The sequence below is a fragment of the Phlebotomus papatasi genome, chromosome 3 (assembly GCF_024763615.1).
Source record: "Phlebotomus papatasi isolate M1 chromosome 3, Ppap_2.1, whole genome shotgun sequence".
Classification (NCBI taxonomy): domain Eukaryota; kingdom Metazoa; phylum Arthropoda; class Insecta; order Diptera; family Psychodidae; genus Phlebotomus; species Phlebotomus papatasi.
In genome coordinates this window covers 66,220,088-66,245,518 of record NC_077224.1, presented here as the reverse complement: position 1 = coordinate 66,245,518, position 25,431 = coordinate 66,220,088, and the positions used below count along the sequence as shown (strand labels likewise).

General features: G+C 33.6%; 5 protein-coding genes across 5 annotated transcripts in view; 4 read left to right on the top strand and 1 right to left on the bottom strand.

The window, feature by feature from the left end:
• Positions 1–724: 724 nt before the first annotated feature.
• The window catches only part of LOC129806747 (uncharacterized), a 36,017-nt gene continuing 11,310 nt past the window's right edge, over positions 725–25,431 (bottom strand). The window contains exons 5-8 of the mRNA XM_055855520.1: positions 4,574–4,675; positions 1,463–1,717; positions 1,238–1,405; positions 725–980 (exon numbers count right to left, since the gene is read on the bottom strand). Coding sequence (XP_055711495.1) covers positions 828–980; positions 1,238–1,405; positions 1,463–1,717; positions 4,574–4,675 — 678 coding nt within the window. The 3' untranslated portion in view covers positions 725–827. The remainder of the gene's footprint in view (positions 981–1,237; positions 1,406–1,462; positions 1,718–4,573; positions 4,676–25,431) is intronic.
• Positions 7,960–8,878, top strand: LOC129807646 (glutathione S-transferase D7-like). Its single transcript, XM_055857058.1, has 3 exons — positions 7,960–8,341; positions 8,414–8,581; positions 8,650–8,878. Exons 1-3 carry the CDS (start codon positions 8,000–8,002, stop codon positions 8,803–8,805), a joined length of 666 nt encoding a protein of 221 aa, XP_055713033.1. The 5' UTR covers positions 7,960–7,999; the 3' UTR covers positions 8,806–8,878.
• On the top strand, positions 9,033–10,875 carry LOC129807648 (glutathione S-transferase 1-1-like). The gene is made up of 3 exons (XM_055857060.1): positions 9,033–9,446; positions 9,529–9,696; positions 10,602–10,875. The coding sequence occupies exons 1-3, from the start codon at positions 9,105–9,107 to the stop codon at positions 10,749–10,751; spliced, it is 660 nt and encodes a 219-aa protein (XP_055713035.1). The 5' UTR covers positions 9,033–9,104; the 3' UTR covers positions 10,752–10,875.
• Positions 12,983–14,542, top strand: LOC129807645 (glutathione S-transferase 1-1-like). The gene is made up of 3 exons (XM_055857057.1): positions 12,983–13,916; positions 13,989–14,156; positions 14,219–14,542. The coding sequence occupies exons 1-3, from the start codon at positions 13,575–13,577 to the stop codon at positions 14,372–14,374; spliced, it is 666 nt and encodes a 221-aa protein (XP_055713032.1). The 5' UTR covers positions 12,983–13,574; the 3' UTR covers positions 14,375–14,542.
• LOC129807643 (glutathione S-transferase 1-1-like) lies at positions 17,585–18,600 on the top strand. Its single transcript, XM_055857052.1, has 3 exons — positions 17,585–18,084; positions 18,154–18,321; positions 18,384–18,600. The coding sequence occupies exons 1-3, from the start codon at positions 17,743–17,745 to the stop codon at positions 18,537–18,539; spliced, it is 666 nt and encodes a 221-aa protein (XP_055713027.1). The 5' UTR covers positions 17,585–17,742; the 3' UTR covers positions 18,540–18,600.

The window sequence follows — 25,431 nt, the reverse complement described above, 5'->3', positions numbered from 1 at the left end:
CAAACGTCTCCCGATTCTTCAGCAAAATCAATACTCTCTCTTGCTCTCATCGTGGTCATGTTGTTCCAAAGCCCGCGAGAAATCAATGATGGACCCACACATACATCCAACCGCTTTTTCGATGAAATCATGACATTTAGATGCACTTTGCATCTTGTCGTGTACTCAAGGCATTTAACCATCTCGCTTTTTTCAACACATCGCGAGCAGGCGCCATAGTAAATCTAAAACCGCTCTCACGCACACACAATTCCCCACAACCACGATGTCGAATAGTATGTTTTTGTTTTTCCCTCTTCCCATCACCCAGCACATGGCGCCACCTATTACGGAAATAATCCGATACGCAAACCTACTAGTTCATCGATTAGTCGATTAGTATTGAAACAATCGTGAAACGACCATGGAACATTGAAAATTTTATCCAATACCAAAACCTAGTAATTCATCGATTAGTCGATTAGTATTGATATCATCACGAAACCAAAAACACCGTAAACGATATCTTGCACGCAAACCTACTATTTCATCGATTAATGGATTGATATTAAAACCATTTCCCAAAAGCCAAGCATCGTAAATGACGTTGAGCAAAAACCTAGTCATCGATTAATCGATTAGTGTTGAAACAACCTTAAAAACCATAGCGCATCGAAAACGTTATCCAGCATCTAAACATACTAATCTACTAAAACATCAATTCATCGAATATAGAAACCAACACTCAAAAATTCATCGATTAATCGATTTTATTTCAAGAAATTGTGAAACAACCACACAAAAAACACGTGCAACGAAGAATTCCAAATCCAAATCACACGTTGTCTTTAATCCCATGTGCCTGTAATGCCAAGATTTGTTTTCACCATTTTTCCAAAGGTTTTAGCACCAGCCTCGTTTTCATCGAATCCTGGCAGAGATTCACACCGCTTGTACCAAGCATTCAAGTTTGAGTACTTGCTCACGTTTGCTCCAGCATGCTATTGAAAAATCAAAGTTATTAATATTAACCCTGCCAAAAACTTTTCAATGCAGTAGACTCTCGTTCAATCTGCTCTTTTTGAATCGGGCGAAAAATTTTGTTGACAATTTTCATGTTTAATAATGAAGCTAATTTGCTCAAATTCGCTGTAGTTCTTCCTATTTTATCGTGATTCTTTATAATTGAGCGCTTTTTGTGGAATTTACGAAGGCTTCTAACGAATTTACGATGGAGAATCTACAGTACTATACTTACAACAATAGTTGAGAAAGAGGACAAGAGGGCTAAATCAGCGACAGTTGGCTTGTCTCCAGCAAACCAATCTTGCCCTTCCAAGAATGTATTCATGAAATCAAGAGCTTGATATAGGGTCTGTTTCAAGTCCTCTTTGACTTCCTTGACTCCCAGGAAAAGAATAGGAAACTAAAAAAGAATTGAGCTATAAATCCGAATACCAAAATCCCAAAACCGTAAACTTACGACAATGTTTCGAGCCTTTGGGAATAAGTTTGAAGCATCAAAGTACAATCGAGAGTCCACAACTGCCCTGACTTTGGGATCGTCCGGGTAAAGGGAGCTCCCTGGAGCCCTGGAATTCACCAAATAGGTAGCAATAGCTCGAGATTCCCAGACAACAAAACCGTTGTCATCGAGAGTGGGAACGGTATGTTGAGGATTGATTTTGACGAACTCAGGAGACAATTGAGCTTTGTTCATGAGGTCGACCTCGATGATCTAAACCAGAAAATAAGATTTAAATGCTAATCTCAAACACAGAAGATGCCAAGATATTAAATACCAGATCATAAATTAAAATTTAATGTTAGTCACAGTAAACTAAAAGATTTGCTCCTAATCAATATTCGTTCTGAAAGGCTCGGCTATTTTTGTCACTAAACATTGCATTCAAAATTAATACATAAACGAAGTGTTGGAAGTTTCAAGTCTGTTCGAAACTTTTTGTGAAAAATCCATTTAATAATAACAAACTTGTAATTTGTAAGTTGTTTGTATTATTATAGTTGACAAATTCACAAAATTTTGGACTAGAAGGCTTTCAAGCTTCGCACACACTCTGGCAACGAATACTCCATATTCTTCTCATATTTCATTAATGAATCTGACATATGTATCTATGGCAATATATTTTAATAGCTAGGGTAACGTGTGGTATTTCGGGACACATTTTAGCACTTTCAAGTTTGAAACAGCTCAACGACTTCTCAAATTATTTTTTTCTTTGTTGAGATACAAATATTTATGTTCCTTATGTTATCCAAAATAAGATTCTTATCGAAAACTGTTGAAAAATGCATAATTTTTTATACAAAATAGCAAAAAATGTAAAGAAATAAAAGTGGTGTAGGGTGGAGTCTACACTTATGGATGCTATACACTTATGGACAATGTGAAAAAATCTTGAGCTTTTACGTAAAACAGATTTCGAAAAGTTATAAAATTATTAGTTTATAATGTAATTAACACTTTTCTTAATTTTTCGAAATCTGTTTAGTGTAATAACTTAAGATTTTTGCGTTGTCCATAAGTGTATATAACATCCATAAGTGTAGATTCCACCCTATTTCGGGATAGTTGGGTACTTCGGGACAGACAAAAGTCGCTATTATGCAAATAAATTTCACCGAGCCTGATTCAAGTAAGAAGTTCTGAACATCACTCTTTCACAAAAAAAATTGTTTAAATTTCGCTTTTAAAGTGACTTAAATCGAAAAAAAACTAAACACTGCTTGTGTTGACATCTGCAAAATTGACCACACTGAAGGTTTTGTAAAAAGTGAAATATGACACTCACAATTCACGCGTATTTCACGGTTTAAATTAAATAAAATTTCAGAAGTTTAATGTTTATCTCATACGTAAAGAGCTTAATATTTCATATAGAACTTAAAAATAATTAGAAAACAAATTGTCCAGAAATACCACACGTTACCCTAGTCTTAATTCACACATTTCCTGAAAAAATGGGTAAGGTATATTAAGGGAATATGAAAAAAAACATAAAGTATTGTATACGAACCCTGAAAGTTTTCCCCTATATCGTTCTTAAGGTTTTTTCAAAAGTTAAAATAGAAAAATGATAAATGCTCATGCATAGCCAGATATTCGGGTAAGGGCCTCGACAGACTTGAGGATTAGCCGAGAGACGACTTAGCGTAATTATATTTAAAATAATGGTTAAACCGCGTTTCTATCATTTTCCACTAAGCCGTCTCTCGGTTTAAGTCGTAAGTGTGTCTAGGCCATAAGCCATGGATCACTTTTATTCTAGTTTTTATGTTTATTTTAAATATTTTTTAATTTAGTTATTTACTGCCACATGAACAAGGATGGAAACGTTTCGGTCACATAAGCTTAAACGGCTCGAAATTTTTAGTACAGGAGTTAGAAACATTGTTCCGAAGAAGAAACTTGTTTATTGGCATACAACCAATTTGAATCAATTCTTAGTTTACTTCAAAGATTGGTAAAAATCTCATAGAAATAAAAGGACAAAGTACTAAGGGTAAAAGCGGTACCTTCGGATGATTTAAGCTTCGTAAAACTTTTTTTTCCTAATGTTCTTAATGGATTTTCGAGAAATTTTAGGCATCAGCCTTATCAAAATATAATGAATGGGTCAAATTAATTAAAAACATATTTTAAAAAAATGAGTCGTCCGAAGCTGATTTCCCCAAAAGATTTTTCCAATAATTTCATACTTGTTATAATAAATAATCTCGTATTTGGAAGAGAAGCGGAGATATGGGTCATATAGGGACGCATAGGTCATTTTAAGGGGGATACTCTGAAAAGCCAAAGTTCTAGTTCTATTGACCGTGGACAGTGTAAGAATGAGAAATCAGCGTGACGTTATTATTTAAAAATCGTATGTTATCCAAAGGTTTTTTTTAATTAAATAGGCCTTAATTTTTTTTTATAATAAATGTATTCAAGGTTTCGAATTGCCGAAGAGATAAACAGCAGATTCCTTCCGTATTACCCTTGAACCTGTACAACAAAAGATCTCTCACTTAGACAATCTTTAGAAACGTCTATATAATCGATAAATTTGCTTGTATGAAGGCTTTGTATAGTTTTTGTTGGGATCATAGTTTTGCCTTATTAATTCAATATTCATGGTTAATGTTTTTTTATTGTTAAGACTATTAATAAATGATTATGAGATTCCAAGAGATAGATACGCAAACTCTTTATTTCGATAAATTTTTAAAATACGGATTAGATTATAATAATATAACTATATAAGAAAATAATTTGATAATACATTATTTCTTGTCCTGTTACAAGTGATTTCTAAAGAGTTTGCATAAGACATTAGCAATCTTTGAATAAATATTTTTAAGTACTCTTGTGAAACCTATTAAACCGTATTTAAATTATTTAGATACCGTATTTTCATTAAAGCAGCTAGAATTGAATCATTTGATTTTCAACGCATAATGATACATTCACTGATCCAGTTGTAAACCCACTCAATTGCCGGTCAAAAAACTTTCACTAACATGCAAATCTCTCAATTTCTCCGTAATTTACTCACAAATGCATTTGATTTTGTGCACCAAAACCTACCTCCACATCGAGATTCAAGTTCCGTATGGCCAGAAGGGCTCCGCGGGAGGGAGCACTGATGGGAAAATGGTACAACTTCACTGGAGCCATTGTTTTGAGATGTTACTGTATGGTGTTTGGAAAAAAAAAAAACATAAAATCACAAAATAATCTCAAAATCACAAAAAACAAGCCTTGAAACCGCAAGAATAGTTCTAAAGATAGAAATACTCCAACTCACTTTCAATTAAAAATCACCGAATGGAACCGGTATGTGATACTTTTTGTGATAAAGGTTGGTTGACGCCTCACCCAAGACTAAATGGACATCCACTGAGACTTGTATTAAATATAGTGAGTTGCCTCTGTATTTTATTTAATCACCATCACCACTATTCCATTCTGCAACATCCATCTCGTTTCAGCCCAATCGATCATTAACAGAAAGAACGAGAAAATACCATTGCAGAGATGTACTCAATTTTCAAGAGATGAACATTTCCAAGAATCAAGATTGAAAGAAATGATTATATTTTATTATGCTCAAACACAACCACGAAGCTACAAATTCAACTTGGGCAATTAGTGGATCAATTTGTGAACATAAGTTTAAGTAAATACGGGCCTGTGTGGACGCGAGTTTGTGGAGGGTTCCTAATGGCTTTCGCGCCGGCTTCTGACTCAGAAACATGACAAGGCATCACTACATACATTACAATTAATAATTAATGGTCAAAATTGCTCGCGATGGAAAGAACTTTTGTCCTTCGATGACCTACATTCTCACAGAAGTTCAATAGAAAAGAATAACTTAATTTTTACACGTTTCCAAAAAGGTGATAGAACATGACTGTGCTTTAGATAAGGCGAGCCCAACGCAATTGCAAACATCTCGGAGATTATAGAATGTGCAATGTCACGGATTCATGAATGCCAATGACATAATAATTTAGAAAATGTTTGAAGTACTTCCAGAATCTTCCGCAACGTTGCTATTTTATTGAAAGTGTTGGCGAGTTGACTAGAACTTGTGAAATAGAATTCACAGAAAAGATTAACTTAAAAATCATAATATTAAGACAGTCATGCAATGATGAACCAAAACACTTTAATGACACTTAAAACGGTTTGAAATACTCAACTGTTCATTAGGAGGATGTAGGGCATCTATGAATTGGGGAAGCTTTGAAATTGAGCTTTTTTCTCCTATTTTTAAATGATTTTGAGTCTTAGGGGGAAGTGGGGCACCTTTGAAATTGTGATTTTTCACCTCTTTTTAAATAAAATTGCGCCTTATCGTGATATAATTTTTAGCTGCACAAACAGATTGAGAAGCTTAATTACATTATAATATGGCTCAGATTCACTTAAACATAGGAGAAAAATTCCAATTTCAAAGGTGTCCCACTTTCAAAGGTGCCCCTCTTCCCCCTATTGTGATCTAATTTAGCTTGGAAATTTGTTTATTGAGCTAAATTACGTATATCATGGTAAGGTCCAGTTCCATTTAAGAATTACAGAAAAATGCCCAATTTTAAAACTGGCCAATTCAAAGGTGCCCTACTTCCCTCTAGGCAACAAGAATTTCTTAGACAAATTTTTACTGTGTTATCCCACTTGCACATTAATATTTTAACATGATTAACTTTAATTGTCGCTGGTGAGAGTCCAAATGTGTAATTTGTATTTTTGAATCATTTTATATTCAAAATTTGATCTATTTGTTGATAAAAAGGTAGATTTGGCCCGCAAAATTTGATATAAATTGATTTATAGCATTAATGCGAAAAATTAATGTAATTTTCTCTTTAATTTTTTAATGTGAAAAATATTTATGCTTTAGGTAAATTTAAACTTATTTTTTCTTATCAATAAATAGAAAAACCCGCCCAAATATTAAGTGACTCAAAGACACAAATAACATATTTGGACGCTCACAAGCGACAATTAATGTGAATCTCATTAAAATTTTAATGTGCAAGTGTGATAACGCCGTTAAGCCTGTATTCTTTAAATAATTCTTCTATTGGAAACATATTAATTTAAATGGAGACAAGGGAAAGTTTCTAATTGGAGACAAACAGTGTAAGTTAAACCGCGACGAAAGGCTTCTAAAACCTTGTTGAGTTGCTCTTAAGTGGAGGATTTGTTCTTATTCTTGGTCTTTTCACCTTTCCCATCTAAAACAATAAAAAAATCTCTCCAAAAAAATAATATTTCCAGGGTTTCCTATTGAAGCATTTGCAGACACTTCAGAAAAACCCTTTTTGTTCATGAAATAGGTAATTATTTCATTGTAAAAAACTTCACGTACCGTTAACAGTAAAGATTAACACTTAATTTAACTAAAATTAGCCAGAAATATGACATAAATGTTAAACAAAACCAATAAACAACAGTCACTTTATTGTGTTCTTCATTTGAAAACATGGTCGATCGATGAAAAATTCGATGGTGAAAAGGTACACTTTTAATTTTTCTGAGAAATTAACAAATTAAAATTTGTGAATATAAACTGATTTTTGCTTTATTTTCAGAAAATTAACTAAATAATGAAACTGTGGTATAGAAAATATATAAATATAATAATTCAGTACTGTATTTATCATGAAAACAGTGACGTTTCCATTTAAAGTAGCGAAAAATTTCCATTTGGAGCAGGTTTTGAATTAGCTTAACTTACCCTAGTCCCTTCCTTACGCAACGACCGCCATCAAGCAATTCAAATTTGTAATTAATATAATTGTAAATCGATTTAAATATTGACAATATACGATCTGTCACTCAGTGGTTTCTGCCGTTTATCTGATGAGATCGGTAGTGGTAAGTCGGCGGACGACGATGCAACCAAGCATTAATTGACGTGAAATATATGAATTGAATTCAATTTAAATATTTCTACTAAACAACGATTTTACTAAACATATCATCTGAAATTTTATGAAATCTTAAAATCCAAAATAAATGAGTTAATTCCTTGTAATTTTGAATGAGCGATTATGTATAATAGGCATTCCTTTATATAGTTTAGATTTCTTTTGAAACCCAGCTAAATATTATAAAAAAACATTTCATAGATTTAAAAATTAAAAAAAAAAACAATAAACCTAGGGAAGCTGAAAAATTCAGATACGACAGCGCTCAATTGAAGCAACTACGTATTTTTGTAGATATTGAAATTGTTAAAAAAAAACCGTATTTAAGGTAGCAATGACTTCCAAAAACTCAGGTAAAAATGCAGAGAAATGGAACAAGTTTAAAGATGTGAACAAAAAACAACATTGACTAAAATGCTTTTTCATTCCTGTCCCTATTGATTAGTTTAAAATTACTAAAGTCATTCTTGGTCACACGAAAATCTATATAAAAGACTGTAAATACTCATGTTGCAATTCAGTACCAATTTGTTCTCTGATAAGATAGACCTTTATTTTAAAAAATATTGATATGGCTCCCTTAAAATTGTACCACTTCCCAGTGAGCCCTCCATCCCGTATTGCTGTCCTAGTAGTTAGGAACCTACATCTAGACGTGGAAATTATAACAGTTGACTTAATGAATAGGGGTCAATTGACCCCGGAATTTTTAAAAATTAATCCGCAACATACCGTGCCAACCATTGATGATAATGGATTTATTTTGTGGGAATCCCGTGCCATTGCTTCGTACTTGGTTTCGGCTAAAGCTCCTGGAAGTTCATTGTATCCGACGGACCCCAAGAAAAGAGCTATTGTGGATGCAAGATTATATCTGGATCAAGCTCTGCAACTTGCACTGACAGCAATTGTCGTAAGACGATAAAGTTTATATCTTAAAAAGTGTTTATGTGTATGCAATATGTAAAAATCTGTAATGTTTCAGTTTCCAATTCATGCTCATGGTGCCACAACCATTGAAAAAGATAAAAAGGACAAAGCTTATCAGATTCTCGAGAATCTGAACACTTTTATGGAAGGAAAACCATACGCTGCTGGAAACGAATTAACAATTGCCGATTTGGCTCTTTTAGCCACAATAACAAGCTTTTATGTGAGTTGAAGTGTTTATAAATGTTTATGTATAAAGTGTATAAATCTAATTTAATTTACTGTATTTAGGAAATGGGAGCCAATATTCCGAAATTCAAGAATATTACATCTTGGTACAAAAGACTAGAGTCTATCCCTGGCTTTAAAGAGAATGGTGAAGGTGCTAAAGCTCTAGGAGAGTATGTAAAATCGAAAGTTACGGTTACCGGAACTTGGGATGATTAATGCGATATCCTTTTATTATAAAGTAAATTTTAACAGAAATCATATTTTGTCAAATAAAAAAGGGGCAAAGTGATTTTGCATGTTTTTCGTTATCTCAGAAAAATTAAAGAGGCCAGATAGGCAAGTGTGTAAATCCCATTTCATTTTATCTTTCCTTAGATTGCGTTTATCATTCTGCTATAGTGAAAAGTCATTCTACGATACTGCAAAGCAAAAAAAATTTGTCATTATTTTAGTTTGTTGTAAACTGTTGAGTTAGGTGGTTCTTTTCCGTAAAATTTTACTAAATATCTTGCAAAATGGCACCTATTAAATTCTATCACAATTTCTTGAGTGGACCTAGTCGAGGTGTTCTCCTGACTATTCGAAGCCTTAACTTGGACGTAGAAATAAAAACATTGGATCTACTAAAACAAGCTCAATTGGCTCCTGAATTCGTTAAAATCAATCCTCAACACACGGTTCCAACCATTGATGATAATGGATTTGTTTTGTGGGAATCACGTGCAATCGTTTCGTATTTGGTTTCAGCCAAAGCCCCTGGAAGCTCCCTGTATCCAACGGATGTCAAAAAGAGAGCTCTTGTTGATGCAAGATTATACCTAGACCAGAGTCTACAACTTGCAATGAGTTCAGCTGTGGTAAATAGACCATTAAAAATAATTCTCTTTATTTAACATTTGTACTTTACCCATTTGAAATACTAAAAGAACTAAATTTTAGTATGTCATATTCACTGGAGAGGCTACAAAAATTCCGGTCGATAAGAAGCAGAAAATCTTCCAGATTTTAGAGCATTTCAATACATTTTTGGAGGGACAGAAATATGCTGCCGGTGATGAGTTAACAGTAGCTGACTTAGCTCTTTTGGGTACCATCTCAACTCTCTACGTAAGTTTATCAATCAGCTGAGGTTTTACATTTTTTATTACTGGCTAACATTCTTATCAATTTATCACTAATGAGCTGACAAGGATTACTAAATTTTGCAAGCGCATGATATTTGTCTAAGATTGATGGAAATCTATCCTCCTTATTCCGATGTACAGATAATCTTAATATTTAACCGTATTTCTGTAACTTCATATATTTTACAATTTAATTTTAAAAAAATTATATATAAAGATTTTTATAAATCTCTTTGACTAACTTTTAATTTATTATAATGTTTTTCTTAAGTTTATACAATCTTGCCACAAGGGCTTTAAAAAATTAACGCGTCTTTGATAAGAAAAGGCTTTCGCAGATGATTTAAAGCATTAAATATTCACTTCAAAATTAAGAGTAGGGGAAAGTACTCTCCCTTCGTGCCTTCGAATAATGTGAATTTTCTTTTAATTTTTCTCAGAGACTTACACATTTCTATTAAATATTAGTTGGTTTATTATCAATTGTTGATAATTCCGTGATAATTTTGTGTAAATCTTTTACGAAAAGCAAAAGAAATTCACATTATTCGAAGGCATGAACGTTCGAAGGGAGAGCACTTTCCCCTACGAAAGAATGGAGCAGTTTCACGTATGTATAACTTCAAAACATATTCTTTTAATATAATTAAATATCTAGAAATTGTGCTATACGTCTTCAAGTTATCTAAAATCAAGAGACACGAATTAAATTCATTTATCAAAATTATTCGCAAAAAATCTTGATCTTTGTCATATGTTTAAAAAACAATGGCTTCGTGAAACAACCCAATTCTCCCATACAAATTTAATCTCCTCTTTGTGAAGAATTTATGAAAACTTCTTAACAAAGCAAAATAAGTTAATCATTCATTAATTTTTTACTTCTAGGAACTTGGTGCAAATGTTAGTAAATACAAGAACATCGATGTTTGGTACAAAAGGCTGGAGTCCATTCCAGGTCATCAAGAAAACCTCGAAGGTGCACAGGCTCTGGCACAATACATAATAACGAAACCCAATTTCAGTTGGGATGATTAATTTTATGTATTTCCGGAAAGAAAATAAATGATTTTCCAGAACATGAAAAGGGGTGGCGATGTTTATGATATGGATTACAAATTAAATTCTCATCAACAATATACGATAATAAATTATGTTTAGTCTGTTTAGTAGTAACTTGGAGTTCTATGCCCATATTTCACGATTTTATTTTATAATATGAGTCAATTGATAAAGCGCTAGCCCTACAATGCAAATATCTGAAGTTCGAATCCCCTACAAGACACTAGAAATTTTCCAAAATTAAAAAGGTCGTATCGTACTCAGTCACTAAACTTACACTAACGGCCAAAACATTAAATACACCCTTCATAAGCTTAAATACACGTGATTTGGACCGGGAAAACGCTGTAATATCCAGTTCTATTGACTGAAATAGTTTTATATATAAACCTAAGAACAGTTTTAAATAAGATTTGAGAAAATACATGAGCTACAAAGTTTATAATTTGAGGATCAGTCAAAAATTAGCTTTTTGGAAAAAAATGCAAAAGTAGCCCCACATTCTAAAACTGATCTAATCTTTTAATAATCATTTAATATAAGCTAAATACTATTAGTAAATATTATTAGGAGTCAGATAAACTGAAAATAATACCGAGGGAATATTTTTGGTACGGATTGTGGTCGGTTTCCGGTGTGATGTGTTCTGAAAGGGGTTTCTTCTTTGAATATTGAAATTTTTAGTCCAAATTCTACTTTTTCATATATTTTTTATTATTTTTCAAATTACTATTTATTATTGTTGCAATTTCATTTCTTTTACTTCATTATTTTATTTAAAGAACATGAATAAAATCATCAAATTCAATTTGCCTCGAAGAATTTTCCTTTAGCTTTGATAAGCGCCTCACAAATTCGGGGCATACTGTTGATCAATTTCTCCAAAATGTTAGAAGGAACTTTGCCCACATATCCTGAAGTGTTTCCATCAAGACTGGAACTGATGTCGGCGCCTTCTCTCGAACCATCTGGTCTAGAAAATTCCAGAAAATTTCGATGTGGTTACAATTGGGTAATTGGGGTGGCTAATGCATGTAGTTTAGGACCCTGCGTTTCTCTTTCTCAAGAAGGAACCCTCTACAAAGTTTTGAGGAATGCTTGAGATCGTTATCCTCTTGGAAAAAAAACCCACGCCCAATAAACCGAATGCATTAGCCACGCCAGTCACCCGATTGTAGCCTCATTGCAATTCTCTTGGATTTTCTCGACCACAAGGTTCGAGATTAGGCGCGATATCAGTTCCAATCTTGGTGAAAACACTTCAGGATGTGTGGGCAAAGTTCCTTCAGACATTTTGTAGAAATTGATCAACAGGATGCCTGGAATATGTGAGGCGCTTATCAAAGTTAAAGGAGGATTCTTCGAGGAAAACTAAATTTGATGATTTTATTCACGCTTATTTAAATAAAATAATGAAGTAAAAGAAATGAAATTGCAACAATAATAAGAAGAAATTTGAAAAATAATAAAAAATATATGAAAAAGTAGAATTTGGACTGAAAATTTCAATATTCAAAGAAGAAACCCCTTTCAGAACACATCACACCGGAAACCGACCACAATTCGTACCAAAAATATTCCCTCGGTATTATTTTCAGTTTATCTGACTCCTAATAATATTTACTAATAGTATTTAGCTTATATTAAATGATTATTAAAAGATTAGATCAGTTTTAGAATGTGGGGCTACTTTTGCAATTTTTCCAATAAGCTAATTTTTGACTGATCCTCAAATTATAAATTTTGTAGCTCATGTATTTTCTCAAATCTTGTTTAAAACTGTTCTTAGGTTTATATATAAAACTATTTCAGTCAATAGAACTGGATATTACAGCGTTTTCCCGGTCCAAATCACGTGTATTTAAGCTTATGAAGGGTGTATTTAATGTTTTGGCCGTTAGTGTAATTCAACTGAGATTGATTATTATTATTTTGATTGAGTATTATTTTTCTGTCAAAAATAATACTCTTAATGTGTTAGTTTTTCGTTAATGTTTCTCATAGCTCTAAAAAGGTCATTTTACTGCTCGTATTCCACAGAAAGAGCAATGTGTAGATTCCCTCAATTTTTCACGCCCCAAAATTTCTACCTTTCATCCCCTGGGGACCGTTTTTCTCAACTTTTCTTCGCATTCTAGACTATGTCTGAGAAATACGTCATACTGTTTGTCTGTCCGTACGCCGCGTACGCCAATCTGTCCTTCCGACCGTTACCACGCCTATGGATCAAACAATTCAAGATAGATACTTGGGATCTTCGAAAGACCCCTCCATAAATTGATCCTGGGGTCAATACCGTTAAATCGTTCTCGATAACGGTTATTAAATGTCAAATGTCGTTTTATGTTTTTCAACATAATATTTAGTATCATATTTTGGGCTCGTTGGAAAGCTTTTCAAATTTCTAACATGATTGAAGCAGTGCCAATAGGTCCTGAACCGGCTTGGGCGAACTTCTGAGCGATATACATATAAATCAGTTCAAATCATTGGTGAATCAGTAAACGGTAAATGATGCGAAAGCATTTTTAAGAGAGAAGTCATGAGTTTCAGTATTTCGCAAAGCACTTAGACGCTTTGCTACCCTTTTTTGCGTGTATCAAAGTAATTTTGGAATATCATGTTAATTTTTATGTATTGTATACCTGAAGTGGTATGAGTAGAGATAATTCTCATCACATAAAAAGAATTTTGTAGTCATTATCTAATAACATCCAACTTAGAATCAGTATCAGTGCGACTTTCAAACTGTTAAAGTCACTTTAATTTGTAGATCTCGCAGTGAAATAAAATTCTCAAATGGCTCCAATTAAATTCTATCACCATCCCATGAGTCCACCTTCGCGTTTGGTTTTTTTGACTATCAAGAACCTAAACCTAGATGCGAACATTGAAGTCCTCGATCTATTTAATAAAGCCCAATTAAGTCCTGAATTTGTGAAGAAGAATCCGCAGCATACCGTGCCAACCATTGAGGATAATGGATTTATTTTGTGGGAATCCCGTGCTATTGCTTCGTACTTAGTTTCAGCCAAAGCTCCTGGAAGCTCTTTGTATCCGACAGACCCCAAGAAAAAAGCTGTTGTGGATGCAAGATTGTATTTGGATCAAGCTCTGCAACTTGCACTGACAGCAATTGTCGTAAGACGATAAAGTTTATATCTTAAAAAGTGTTCATGTGTATGTAATATCTAAAAATCTGTAATGTTTCAGTTTCCAATTCATACCCAAGGTGCCACAAGCATTGAAAAGGATAAAAAGGACAAAGCTTATCAGATCCTCGAGAATCTGAACACTTTTATGGAAGGAAAACCATACGCTGCTGGAAATGAATTAACAATTGCCGATTTGGCTCTTTTAGCCACAATATCAAGCCTCTACGTGAGTAAAAGTTATTTTTAAAAATGTTTACGTATAAATCTAATTTAATTTATTGTATTTAGGAAATGGGAGCCAATATTCCGAAATTCAAGAACATCATGTCTTGGTACAAAAAACTGGAGTCAATCCCTGGCTTTAAAGAGAATGGTGAAGGCGCTAAAGGTCTGGGGGATTATGTAAAATCGAAAGTCTCTATTAGCGGAACTTGGGATGATTAACACGATATCCTTGTACAAAAATGTACATTTGAATATAATTATTTTTGATTTGTCAAAAAGAAAGAAGTGCAGAAAATTAAAAAAAAATAAAAAAGACAAGTGATTTTGCATTTTTTGTTATCTGGAAATAAAATGAAGAGGTCAAGAGACCTGATAGAAAAGTGTAAATCTTACTTTTAATTTATATTTTCTTGCGTTCATCATTCTACGATAAGGAAAAGTCATTTTACGAATGAAAAGTCATTCTACGATACAGCGAAATCGATAAAATTTAGTTTAGAAGAATTGAGTAATGGTCTTTTTTTTAATTCCATCACATCAAGTCTCTACGACAGTTTTTTTTTATTTGAAGATAATCTTTTCACTAAAGAGATAAAAGGAAATGATTTAATTATTATGAAAGCGCATGATTCAAGGGCGCAGCCAGCATTTCAGTAAGAGGGCGCACAAATTAAAAGCTTCTCCCCAAATGAAACCGTTTTTCGAACTCAAAGAACAATAATTTTCAAGCAAATTTACTAAAGAAGAAATTCAATTTTTATTAATATGAGCTTTTTTTAAAAATTAATAAAATCCTTATTAAGACCTTTAGGAAAAAATACATTTAGGAACGCTTTTTTCGAATAAATTATGTTTTTGTTTTCAAATTCATTTCCGCAACGATTTTGACGATTTTAATTGATTTAGTAAGAAAGTTTTCATTATGTATTTCAGTGGTTTTTTTTATTTCAGTGGCTTTTTATTTTAGTGGCTTTTAAACCAATGTCCCAAGACATGCTCTTAGACTGAAAAGCCATTAGATCTTTAAAACATTTAACATTTAAAAGGTTTAGTCTTTATACTTGAAAAATCAGCACAAACCTTGAGGAGTTCTCAGGTGAAAAAAAATTAAATCTAAGCTTTTGGTGAATTTTATAAGCTAAACGCTTGTTAAAGTCACTAAACTTGAATAGAAAATATTCTTCATGAATCACAAAAACTTTTTGCAAGTTTGTTTTTCGAAAATTCAAAACTAACCCCATTTTGCTTATTTTGAGGTCAAATGTGGAAAGCTCTAAAGATACAATAAAAGCTCTTCTGAGACGACGTTGTATTATTTTTTTTGGGAAAAATTGGTAGAAAATTCCCTAAATTTCTCTCAAGAGCCTATTTGAAAATTTTAAAAATTAGATTTTGTGCAAATATTTTCAAGAAAATCACCGTAATTCGACTTTTAATTCATAATTAATTTATATGGGACCTTTTGGGAAGCTTATAAGATTCAACAAGAGACATTTCAAGAGAATAAAAGCGTCTTGAGGTGAGCTAAATGCTAATGTTCGAGATTTTTTTTCGATTTCATCCTTTTTTTTAATTTTTTGAATATCTTTCATATGTTTTTTAAATCATATGCTATTTTTGTATTTTAAATTTAAATTTCAATTCGGCACAGCTCATGTTAAAATTATAACTACTTTATCATCGATTTAAAAAAAAACACTTTTTGTGTTGCAAAAAGGCTTTTAAAAATTAATTGAAAGCTTTTTATGTTTGTCTTCTAATTAAAGGTAGGATAGAATAAACAAGTATTCCTCAAATGTAACTTTAGAAAAAAAAAATCTTTTGTAATAGGGGGAGGTGGGGCTACTTTGAGCTGTCGGGCTACATTGTTATACGATTTTTTCGCCTATTTCTAAATGAAGCTAGGCCTTACAATTATTTTATTTAGATGCACAATTGTTTTGTCTATCCAAATTACATAATCTTAAAATTCAGCTTCCTTTAGAAATATGCGAAAAATCGTACAACAATGTAACCCCACAGCTCAAAGTAGCCCCACCTCCCCCTAACGAATTAATATCCACATGTATTGATTTTGTCGTATTTTATGGCCTCTACACACTAGAGAAATTTATGTCCATATTGAAAAGCTTTTCCTATACAGGCGTAGGGAATTTGCTTCAATATGGACATAATTTTGTCTAGTGTGTATAGGCTATTAGAGTTATGTAAAATCATGAAAAAATCTTACTAAAGCAAAATTAGTCAAACTGTTATTTCTAAGAACTTTATGCAAATGTTAGACAATGCAAATTATCGAGCTTGGTACAAAAGACTGGAGTCCATTCCAGTTCATCACGAAAACCTCGAAGGTGCAAAAACTCTGGCACCGTACATAATAACGAAACCCAATTTTAGTTGGGATGATTAATGTTATGTATTTCCGGAAAGAAAATAAATGATTTTCCAGAACAATGAAAGGGGTGGCGATATCTATGATACGGACTACAAATTAATTTCTCATCAATATTATACGATAATAAATATGTAAAGTAGTTCAATTTGGAGCATATTATGCTTATGAATTGGAATGTTGTAAGAAGTTTTGTTCATATCGTTATTTCTTAAGGATATACAAAAAATGTAATTTTTTTCATGAAACTTGTGAGTAATTCAAGAAACACATTTGAATATTGTGTACTAAAAAATGTTGTGTACTAATCCAGAATAATAAATATAAAGCATGTTATTGAGATTAGATCAATATAGAGATCTATCTGGATATTTTACGATTGTATTTTAACATATTATTCAAAAGAATTTCGGTTCGACAGAATGTAGCAGGAAATAGACGGAGACAGTGAACCTTTCTTGATTTTCACAATTTTATTCTCTACTTTTTAATATCATTCAATTGATAAAGTGCTACCTCTACGATGCCATTATCTCACGTTCGAATCCCTTCTAAGGGCCCAAATAGACTCAGGCTGATTCTCGAGAATATTTAGCCTATTTATAAAATTTGGCGGCAAAGGATTAGGTAAAGGAACTTTATGCAAAGGACCTCTAATCGATGATTCTAAGGCCTCAAATCATTATTTTGATTTATAATCATGTTAAGCCGTCTCTCGGCTTAAGTCACAAGTGCGTCCAGAACATTAAGCTTGGATCTGTCAACTCCATCCTTACTTCTCTAGAATTCCGTCTTGTAAAAAAATAATTTGTCAACGGACTTAGTTTGAAAAAAACTAAAACACGGAAGAGATTGAGCAAAAAGAAAAAGCAATTTTTAGCCAAAAGTAATTTCGTGTCAAAATTAATACTTTTAATGTGTTAGTTTTTTGTTAGTACCACTCGTAGCTCTCTACAAAGTCGTATTTTGTGTGTATCGAAAATGAAGCTGCGTATAAAAAATTTGGAATACCATGTCGATCTCTTGTGTATTTGCATACTCGAAGTGGTATGAGTAAATATATTTCTCATCAAATAAAAAAAATATGTATTTATTATCTAATAACGCCCAATTTAGAATCAGTATCAGTGCGACTTTCAAACTAAGTTAAAGTTGCTTGGCTTTGCAGATTTTGCTGTGAATAATAAAGAGTGAAATGGCTCCAATTAAGTTCTATCATCATCCCATGAGTCCACCTTCGCGTATCGTCCTTTTGACTATCAGGAACTTAAATCTACACGCGAACATTGAAGTCGTTGATCTTATGAATAAAGCCCAATTAAACCCTGAATTTCTGAAGATGAATCCGCAGCATACCGTGCCAACTATTGAGGATAATGGATTTGTTTTGTGGGAGTCCCGAGCTATTGCTACGTACTTGGTTTCGGCTAAAGCTCCCGGAAGCTCCTTGTATCCTTCAGACGTAAAGAAGAAGGCCATTGTGGATGCCAGATTGTATTTGGAACAAGCCTTGCAAATTTCTCACAGTACAATAGCGGTAAGATCAGTCGTATCACTCCGATTCGTGAGAAAATCATTAATTATGTATATTTTATTAAACTTTCAGTATCCAATTTTTCTGGGAGAGGCTACAACTATTCCAGATGATAAAAAACAAAAAGTCTACCAAATTTTGGGGAATTTAAATTCATTTTTGGAAGGTCAAAAATATGCTGCCGGTGATGAGCTAACCATTGCTGATTTGGCTCTTTTGGCTACCATCACAAGTATCTACGTAAGTGAAACAATGTATTTATACTTTGTCAGATAACATTATCTATGAATTTTAATTAATAGGAACTTGGCGCGAATGTTAGTAAATTCAAAAACATTTATGCTTGGTACAAGAGGATGGAGTCTGTTCCAGGTCATCAGGAAAATTATGAAGGCGCAAAGGCTTTAGGAAACTTCCTACGATCAAAAGCTGATATATCAAGCAACTGGGATGATTAGATGTATCAGTGGATATGTTTGTCATAATTCAATAAAAGTTACAGCTGGGGTTCACGAATTTTACAATACTTGAGAGGATATTCCAAGTCCCAATTGATAAATTGATTAGCGCAGAGATTAAAAAGCACAACAAAAGCATTGCTTTAACTGTTTGGGTTTCCAAAATCGTTTCAAAAGGTAAGATAAACCATGATGAATAATGCCTAAGTTGGTTTTACCCTTTTATGGACATATTTTCTGTTACATACAAAACATATCTGATTTTTTAAACCAATTAAAATATTACAATATTGCTTGGCTTTCTTGTAGAGTAATTTTGAGTACCGAATATGTTTAAAAAATAATAAATCTTAAATTTAAAAATAAAATTAAGATAATAAATGTTAACAAAAAGGCTTTCCATATTTGGACAAAAACTCCAATGCGTTTTCAAGAATTGCTTCCACACAGATAGTAGAAAAAGTGAGTCTCAATGATAAGAAAAATGTGTATATAAGTGTCTGCACCTCAATAACGCCATTTAGTATTGAACTACCAACAGGTGAAATTGTGCTTTGTGAAAATTCTTGAATAAACAAAAAAAAAATGGCCCGAATTAAACTTTACTATTTTAATCTTAGTCCTCCATCACGTTTAGCTTTATTAACTATTAGGAATCTGAATTTGGATGTGGAAATAATCGTTATCGACACCATGAAAAAGGAGCAAATGACTCCTGAATTCATGAAAATCAACCCTCAACATACAGTGCCAACCCTTGACGACAATGGATTTATTTTGTGGGAGTCTCGTGCAATTGCATCGTATTTAGTTGCGGCCAAAGCCCCTGGAAGCTCACTATATCCTTCAGACATAAAGAAGAAAGCCATTGTTGATGCTAGATTATTTTTGGATCAAGAATTACTGAATGCTGCTGTACCGGTTATGGTAGTTTATAAAATTGAAAGAGATATTTCCAGAAAAACTAACACTCCAATATTTTTAGTATTCAATTTTTGCACAAGAAACAACGCCAGAAGCTGCACAAAAGAAGGAAAAGGTTTACAAGATCCTTGGAAATTTGAACACATTTATGGAAGGACAAAAATACGTTGCCGGTAACGAATTAACCATAGCCGATCTGGCACTTTTGGCCAATATCGCCACCCTCTACGTGAGTCAAATAAATTTTAATTATTTACAATCTGTCTTATAATCGTTTTCTTTTCAGCAAATTGGTGCTAATGTCAACAAATTCAAAAACATTGCTGCTTGGTACAAGAGGCTGGAAACTATTCCCGGTTACCAGGAGAACCTCGAAGGTGCAAAAATTGTTGGACAAAATCTAAAACCAATGATGACCTTTAAAGGAACTTGGGATGATTAAACTTCCATGTATTTTGTTGTCATTTTGAACAAAATAAATGTTGCATACGTTGCAAAGTACTCATATTGAAATCTTTTATAAATTTCAATCATGCTAAATATCTCAGCTAAATCATTGAAGCAGAGCTGTTGTTTCTGGAACTATAGTAAGATCCACTGCGACCTTTTAATTAAATATTAGATTAGACTTCAGAAGACGAAACCCATATGAATTCATAGATACTATAAGGATGCTTGTCCATTGAAGAAATGGTCGTCATAGTCATCATAGTTCGAATAAGTTTAGAAATAAAAATCAGTGTTCGGTGTTACCCCATGTTCAGTGGTGCCCCAGTCTCCCTTATAATGGCTCCGTTCAGTAATAACCTTTCGAAGAGACAAAGCCACTCCAAAGCCAAGCGAAACCCATTCGAAAATCTACCGGAGGCCTAAAGTGCATGTTCATGTACTCGCCGCTTTAGCGCTGATGTTCTGCAATTTCTAATTTCGATATTCTTGACACTTTATTCAAGAATTTCAGGATGGCAGAACGTTTTAATTGCAATTTTATTAAGATAAACGTCCATATCATGAACTTACTTACTTTTTGTAACTCGTCGGTTTAAACGTTCGAACTTCCAACGGGTTTTTAGGTAAGTTCTCTCTGATATCCCTTCGAATCGGTAAAGGAAAAACCTCAACCGGAGAGAGTTCTCAAATCGGGAAGGTTATTACTGAACGGAAGGAATTTTTCCTTTATTTCTATAAAATCGTTTTAGTAGTTCTAGTTGATTATTTTCTAAGCAATTTTACGAAAATTGGATTTGTTTGAAAGGTAAGACCACTCGCCATGGGGTAGAATAAATCCAAACGGTGGAAAATGGGTGCTTAACGGTTTGTTTGCAAGGCAAAAAAATCCAAAATCGATTATCTCAAGTTCTACCTTTGTTTGTGGTATGAAAAAAAGAAGTTTTCAGCGTCGAATTGGTTATAAGCTATAAAAACGGGATCGGTTCGAATTTCGAATATTCTAAATTCAAAATATCTTAGCCTTCCTTTATCAATGTATGAAATCGAAAGTACAAACAAATCTCTTTGGAAGAAGACAATGTTGAGCGTCTAGTGTTTAGTCGAGGCGGCATGGAATCATGCAATACTAGTTGCATACCAATCAATAGACATCGATTAATTTCGATCACGTATTCGAAATCCGGCCAAACCCGGTCAAAGAACATAATAATACTGATATTAAAACATGACAACGCTTCATGGCATTGCACTTCTATATTAGGGGAGACAGGGGTAGAATTAGCCAGCAAATGAAGCTTTTTTTTCGCGAGTGACTTGTGAAAAAATGATAAGGTTTGTCTAATATTTTTATGTTTCATAAGTAGCATTAGGATATTGGCTATATGAAACAGTGTAGTGCAAAGCTCTAAAATCCTTGCCTTTTTCTGGAGAGGATAATGAAAAAAGTATGACACATTGGTTACACTTGCCCCGGCCTGGGTAGAAATAGCCACTTTTGGGGTACTAATTGCCACTAGTTTCCCAGATGAAATTTTAAACTGGAGATATCAAATATTGTTTCACTTGATACACTGAAGCCCACTGATTCTAAATATGTCACTTAAACCTAAAGAAAAAGGCTTTAGCCGATTTTTATGACATTTTTGTAATTGAGGCAAAATGAAGGCAAACATTTTGAAAAAATTTATTTCTCAAGTTCCTCATACAAATGGCAATATTGCTTGGAATATCAATAGTACTTTTTCATCTAACAATTATCCATGGATTAGTGAAAAATCATTGATAGTTTTAGCCCGCCACGGAAGAGTGACTACAACTGCCCCGAGGGCTGTTTCAGTGCTTATCATCTTATATAAAAAAGTGGATAATAATTATCCAAGTGAAAAATATTTTTTAATTAGGTTTATTAAACCAGAAACGAGGTAAAACTATGAAATCTTGACTAGAAACTCAGAAAACCAAATGCTGGTCCAAAAACTGTAACATCAAATCTACAATTTTATACCCATTTTATAAAAATGCTTCTAAATTGTAGGATAACAGGATCAGAGTTATAAATATTTCTGGTAATATGGGGATGTGTTCCTACTTTCATTAAAAAATACTTTGCTCGATGTACATTTTAAGAAAAACGAGAAAAATCCACTGTCTACTTTTACCCCTGGCTATAGGTACCCCGGTCTCCCCTACAAGACATCATCAAAAGCGGATGCAGTCAAAATCCCGAAAACCAAAATCCCGAATACCTAAATCCCGAACGCTAAAATCCCTAAAGGGCCAAAATCCTGAAAGCCAAAATCCCGAATGTTCAAAATTCTGAAAGGAATGAAATTATATGGAGGATAATAAGGTAAAGTATCCTCGAGTCGACCACCTGGGTTCCTCAAGTCGACCGATGGAAATATTTATTCAATTTATTTACATTTACAATAATATTTATCGAATGGTTTGACATCACAGGGTCAATTATTTCATAATTAATTCAAATAAGTGAAAATATCATAGAAATTGATCATAAAACACTAAAAACCATAAAAAGAGGGAGCGTTAAGGTATTTCTTAAATAAAAATTCGCAATTTTTCATTAAATTATGGCATACTTTTTATATTCTTGACTTTTTTAATAAGAAATTATTTCAATTATTACCCTTACAGATTACTTAAGAATTCAAATTTTAAGTCTAATCGCAAGTTCAGAACTTTATCTTTATTACTGTGCAAAAATTTTAGTTTCATCACTAAGTTAAAGATTAATTAAATGTTTTAAAATTGAAAGTGAATTTCAAATATAATGCTCCTCAATTCGACCGGACGACGAATCATAGCAAGTGAAGCTTTTTTCATTTGAATGTTGTTCTATACTTCTGAATGAATTCATAAAAGTGAGTTTCCCTATTTATTTTAATGATTAACTAAATTTTAAGTGCTATTCATTATGTGTTAAACAAGCCAAAGTTAAATCTGTGACTTTATAGTTTTGTGATTTGTTTAGTTTTAAGAAAAAATGGGTTGATAAGATAATAAGATGATTTGGTTCTTTTTGGATCTTCCGAAGAAGAGCTTCAACGCACACTTGACCGATTTGTAAATGTTTGTGCCGAAACAGGTATGAAGGTGAACGACAAAAAGTCGGAGGTAATGGTGATTTCCCGACAATCCGTGGAATGCACTCTACATGTTAGTGGAGACTCATTGACACAGGTGAAGAAGTTCAAGTATCTCGGGGTGTTATTCACGAGTGATGGTAGGATGGAGGCAGAACTCTCGTCGCGAATCGGTCAGGCTTCTGCAGTAATGAGGGAGCTTGGCAGAAGCGTGTTGAGGAAGGTCGAGCTTAGTCGATCGGCTAAATTATCGGTTTTCAAAGCTGTGTTCAAAGCTGTGTAGAGATCGAGTGAGGAATGTGGCCGTTCGTGAGGAACTAAGAGTCGAGGAGCTGCTTCTTCGGGTTGAGAGATCACAACTTCGATGGTATGGACATGTTCAACGCATGAATGAAGAAAGATTCCCCAGAAAAGCTATGCAAGCCATTGTGAGGAGACCTCGGCCTCGAGGCAGACCTAGGACAAGGTGGCTGAATCAAATTCAGAATCTTGCCTTGGAACGCCTCGGGATCGAACTCGAACATCTTCCTGAAGTGGCGGAGGACCGACAGGCGTGGGCTGCTAGATTGGATGTCATGGGCCCGCGACCCCAATAGGGATAAGCGGTTGAAAATGAATGAAAAAAAAGAATGAAAAAATGGGTGGTCAAGTAAAGGAACCCCAACCCCAGGCAGTCGAGTAGAGGAATACCGATATTGAAGTGGTTGGGGAATCAGTGGCGCAATAGGCAAGACCGTTGGCTCTTGGGCGGAAAGATTCGTCGGCTCGACTCACAGTTGTGAGTTCGAGTCCCGACCGGTGCAAAGATCCTGACCGTGGTGTCACATATATGATTAATTATTAATATTAAGAAAAGCCGGAAAGAGAGCTATATAGTTTTCGAAATTCAAATGGAATATCACGTGTGTTAGAAAGAGTACACTCTAGTGAATTAATACGATGAGTAAGATATTACTGTTCGTATTAATAGTTTTCTGAATCGTCTGAAACATATTAATTCTAGCACTTCGTGCACTTTTCGATTGTCTATGGTCTTGGTGTTATGCAAAACAGAGTGCAATGGATGATGATATAGTAAATTTGTGGGCTCTAGCTGTGATTGGAGTGGGAGTATACGCCTTCTGTGTAAGTTGCAGAATTCTTCAATCACCATCTTCTCCATTTCAATAGTCCACGCTACTTTTTCCATTTTTGTTTGACAGATTACTTGGAGAAAAAAACCTACACGTGCCAACTGTGATTCGGTCAGTTTTCGAGCTATGTAGTGCTGCCAACTTTGTACGCAGAGGGGAAATGCTACCCCATAGCAAAAGAAAGCGGAATAGGAATAACAAGCGAAAAAATCCTCGGAATTTTCCACTATTTGCCTTAAAAAATTCCATAGGAATTTTCCATAATAGGTTCCAAGGAAAATTTAATGGATTTATGCTGGATTTTTCATATAGAATACATCCATGGAAATGCTCGTGGAATTTATGTGGATTTTTCCACCAAAATAAAATGGAGAAAAAATGAAGCTGTCACATGCACCTCGTGATTTTACTTCCGAATATTAAAGAAATAGCAAAGATTAGGAGGATTATAATATGTTTTACTAAATCAGCAATAACGAATTAACACTTTGAGCAATAAAAAAATATTTTGTAAAAAAAAAATAATTTTTTCGAAAATATTTATTAATTAACATAAAAACAGTATTATTTTAGGTTGGCGACCTATTTAATGTAATCACTTCACTATTATCTACACGAAACGCAGTGTCGCATAATTAATTATATTATAATTGCCACATGAATCACTAGAAATGTTTGCGGAAGGTTTGGAAACAAATTCTAAAAGTTGTCGCAACACCATTTTATTTGTTTGACATTTCAGAAAACTAGTGGAAAAATCCATATAAAACACTATGGAAAGATAGTGGAAATTTCCATATGTTTTTTTCCAGCTTATCCCGCGGACGTTTCACGTGTGAGTTTCCATATAAATCTTCCGCGGAATACCGCGGAATTTAACGCTGGAATTCCAGCATGTCGTACTAGTAAATTCCATGGAGTACTATGATTTCCATGGAATTTCCGGCTTTAAATTCCATAGGAAAACTTAGTGGAATTTTAGCGTTAAATTCCAGCGAATTTAGCCATTTGGACGCAAGTTTTCCATTGGAATTTTTGCGGAATTTTGCTATGGGGTAGAGAGAGGCAACCCCATAGCAAAAGAAAGCGGAATAGGAATAACAAGCGAAAAAATCCTCGGAATTTTCCACTATTTGCCTTAAAAAATTCCATAGGAATTTTCCATAATAGGTTCCAAGGAAAATTTAATGGATTTATGCTGGATTTTTCATATATAATACATCCATGGAAATGCTCGTGGAATTTATGTGGATTTTTCCACCAAAATAAAATGGAGAAAAA

Coding starts and splice junctions, on each gene's coding strand:
- LOC129807646 (XM_055857058.1), top strand. CDS start 8,000: ATGGCTCCCTTAAAATTGTACCACTTCCCAGTGAGCCCTCCATCCCGT. Junction 8,342..8,413: donor TTGCACTGACAGCAATTGTC/GTAAGACGATAA, acceptor GTAATGTTTCAG/TTTCCAATTCATGCTCATGG. Junction 8,582..8,649: donor CCACAATAACAAGCTTTTAT/GTGAGTTGAAGT, acceptor TACTGTATTTAG/GAAATGGGAGCCAATATTCC.
- LOC129807648 (XM_055857060.1), top strand. CDS start 9,105: ATGGCACCTATTAAATTCTATCACAATTTCTTGAGTGGACCTAGTCGA. Junction 9,447..9,528: donor TTGCAATGAGTTCAGCTGTG/GTAAATAGACCA, acceptor ACTAAATTTTAG/TATGTCATATTCACTGGAGA. Junction 9,697..10,601: donor GTACCATCTCAACTCTCTAC/GTAAGTTTATCA, acceptor TTTTACTTCTAG/GAACTTGGTGCAAATGTTAG.
- LOC129807645 (XM_055857057.1), top strand. CDS start 13,575: ATGGCTCCAATTAAATTCTATCACCATCCCATGAGTCCACCTTCGCGT. Junction 13,917..13,988: donor TTGCACTGACAGCAATTGTC/GTAAGACGATAA, acceptor GTAATGTTTCAG/TTTCCAATTCATACCCAAGG. Junction 14,157..14,218: donor CCACAATATCAAGCCTCTAC/GTGAGTAAAAGT, acceptor TATTGTATTTAG/GAAATGGGAGCCAATATTCC.
- LOC129807643 (XM_055857052.1), top strand. CDS start 17,743: ATGGCTCCAATTAAGTTCTATCATCATCCCATGAGTCCACCTTCGCGT. Junction 18,085..18,153: donor TTTCTCACAGTACAATAGCG/GTAAGATCAGTC, acceptor TTAAACTTTCAG/TATCCAATTTTTCTGGGAGA. Junction 18,322..18,383: donor CTACCATCACAAGTATCTAC/GTAAGTGAAACA, acceptor TTTAATTAATAG/GAACTTGGCGCGAATGTTAG.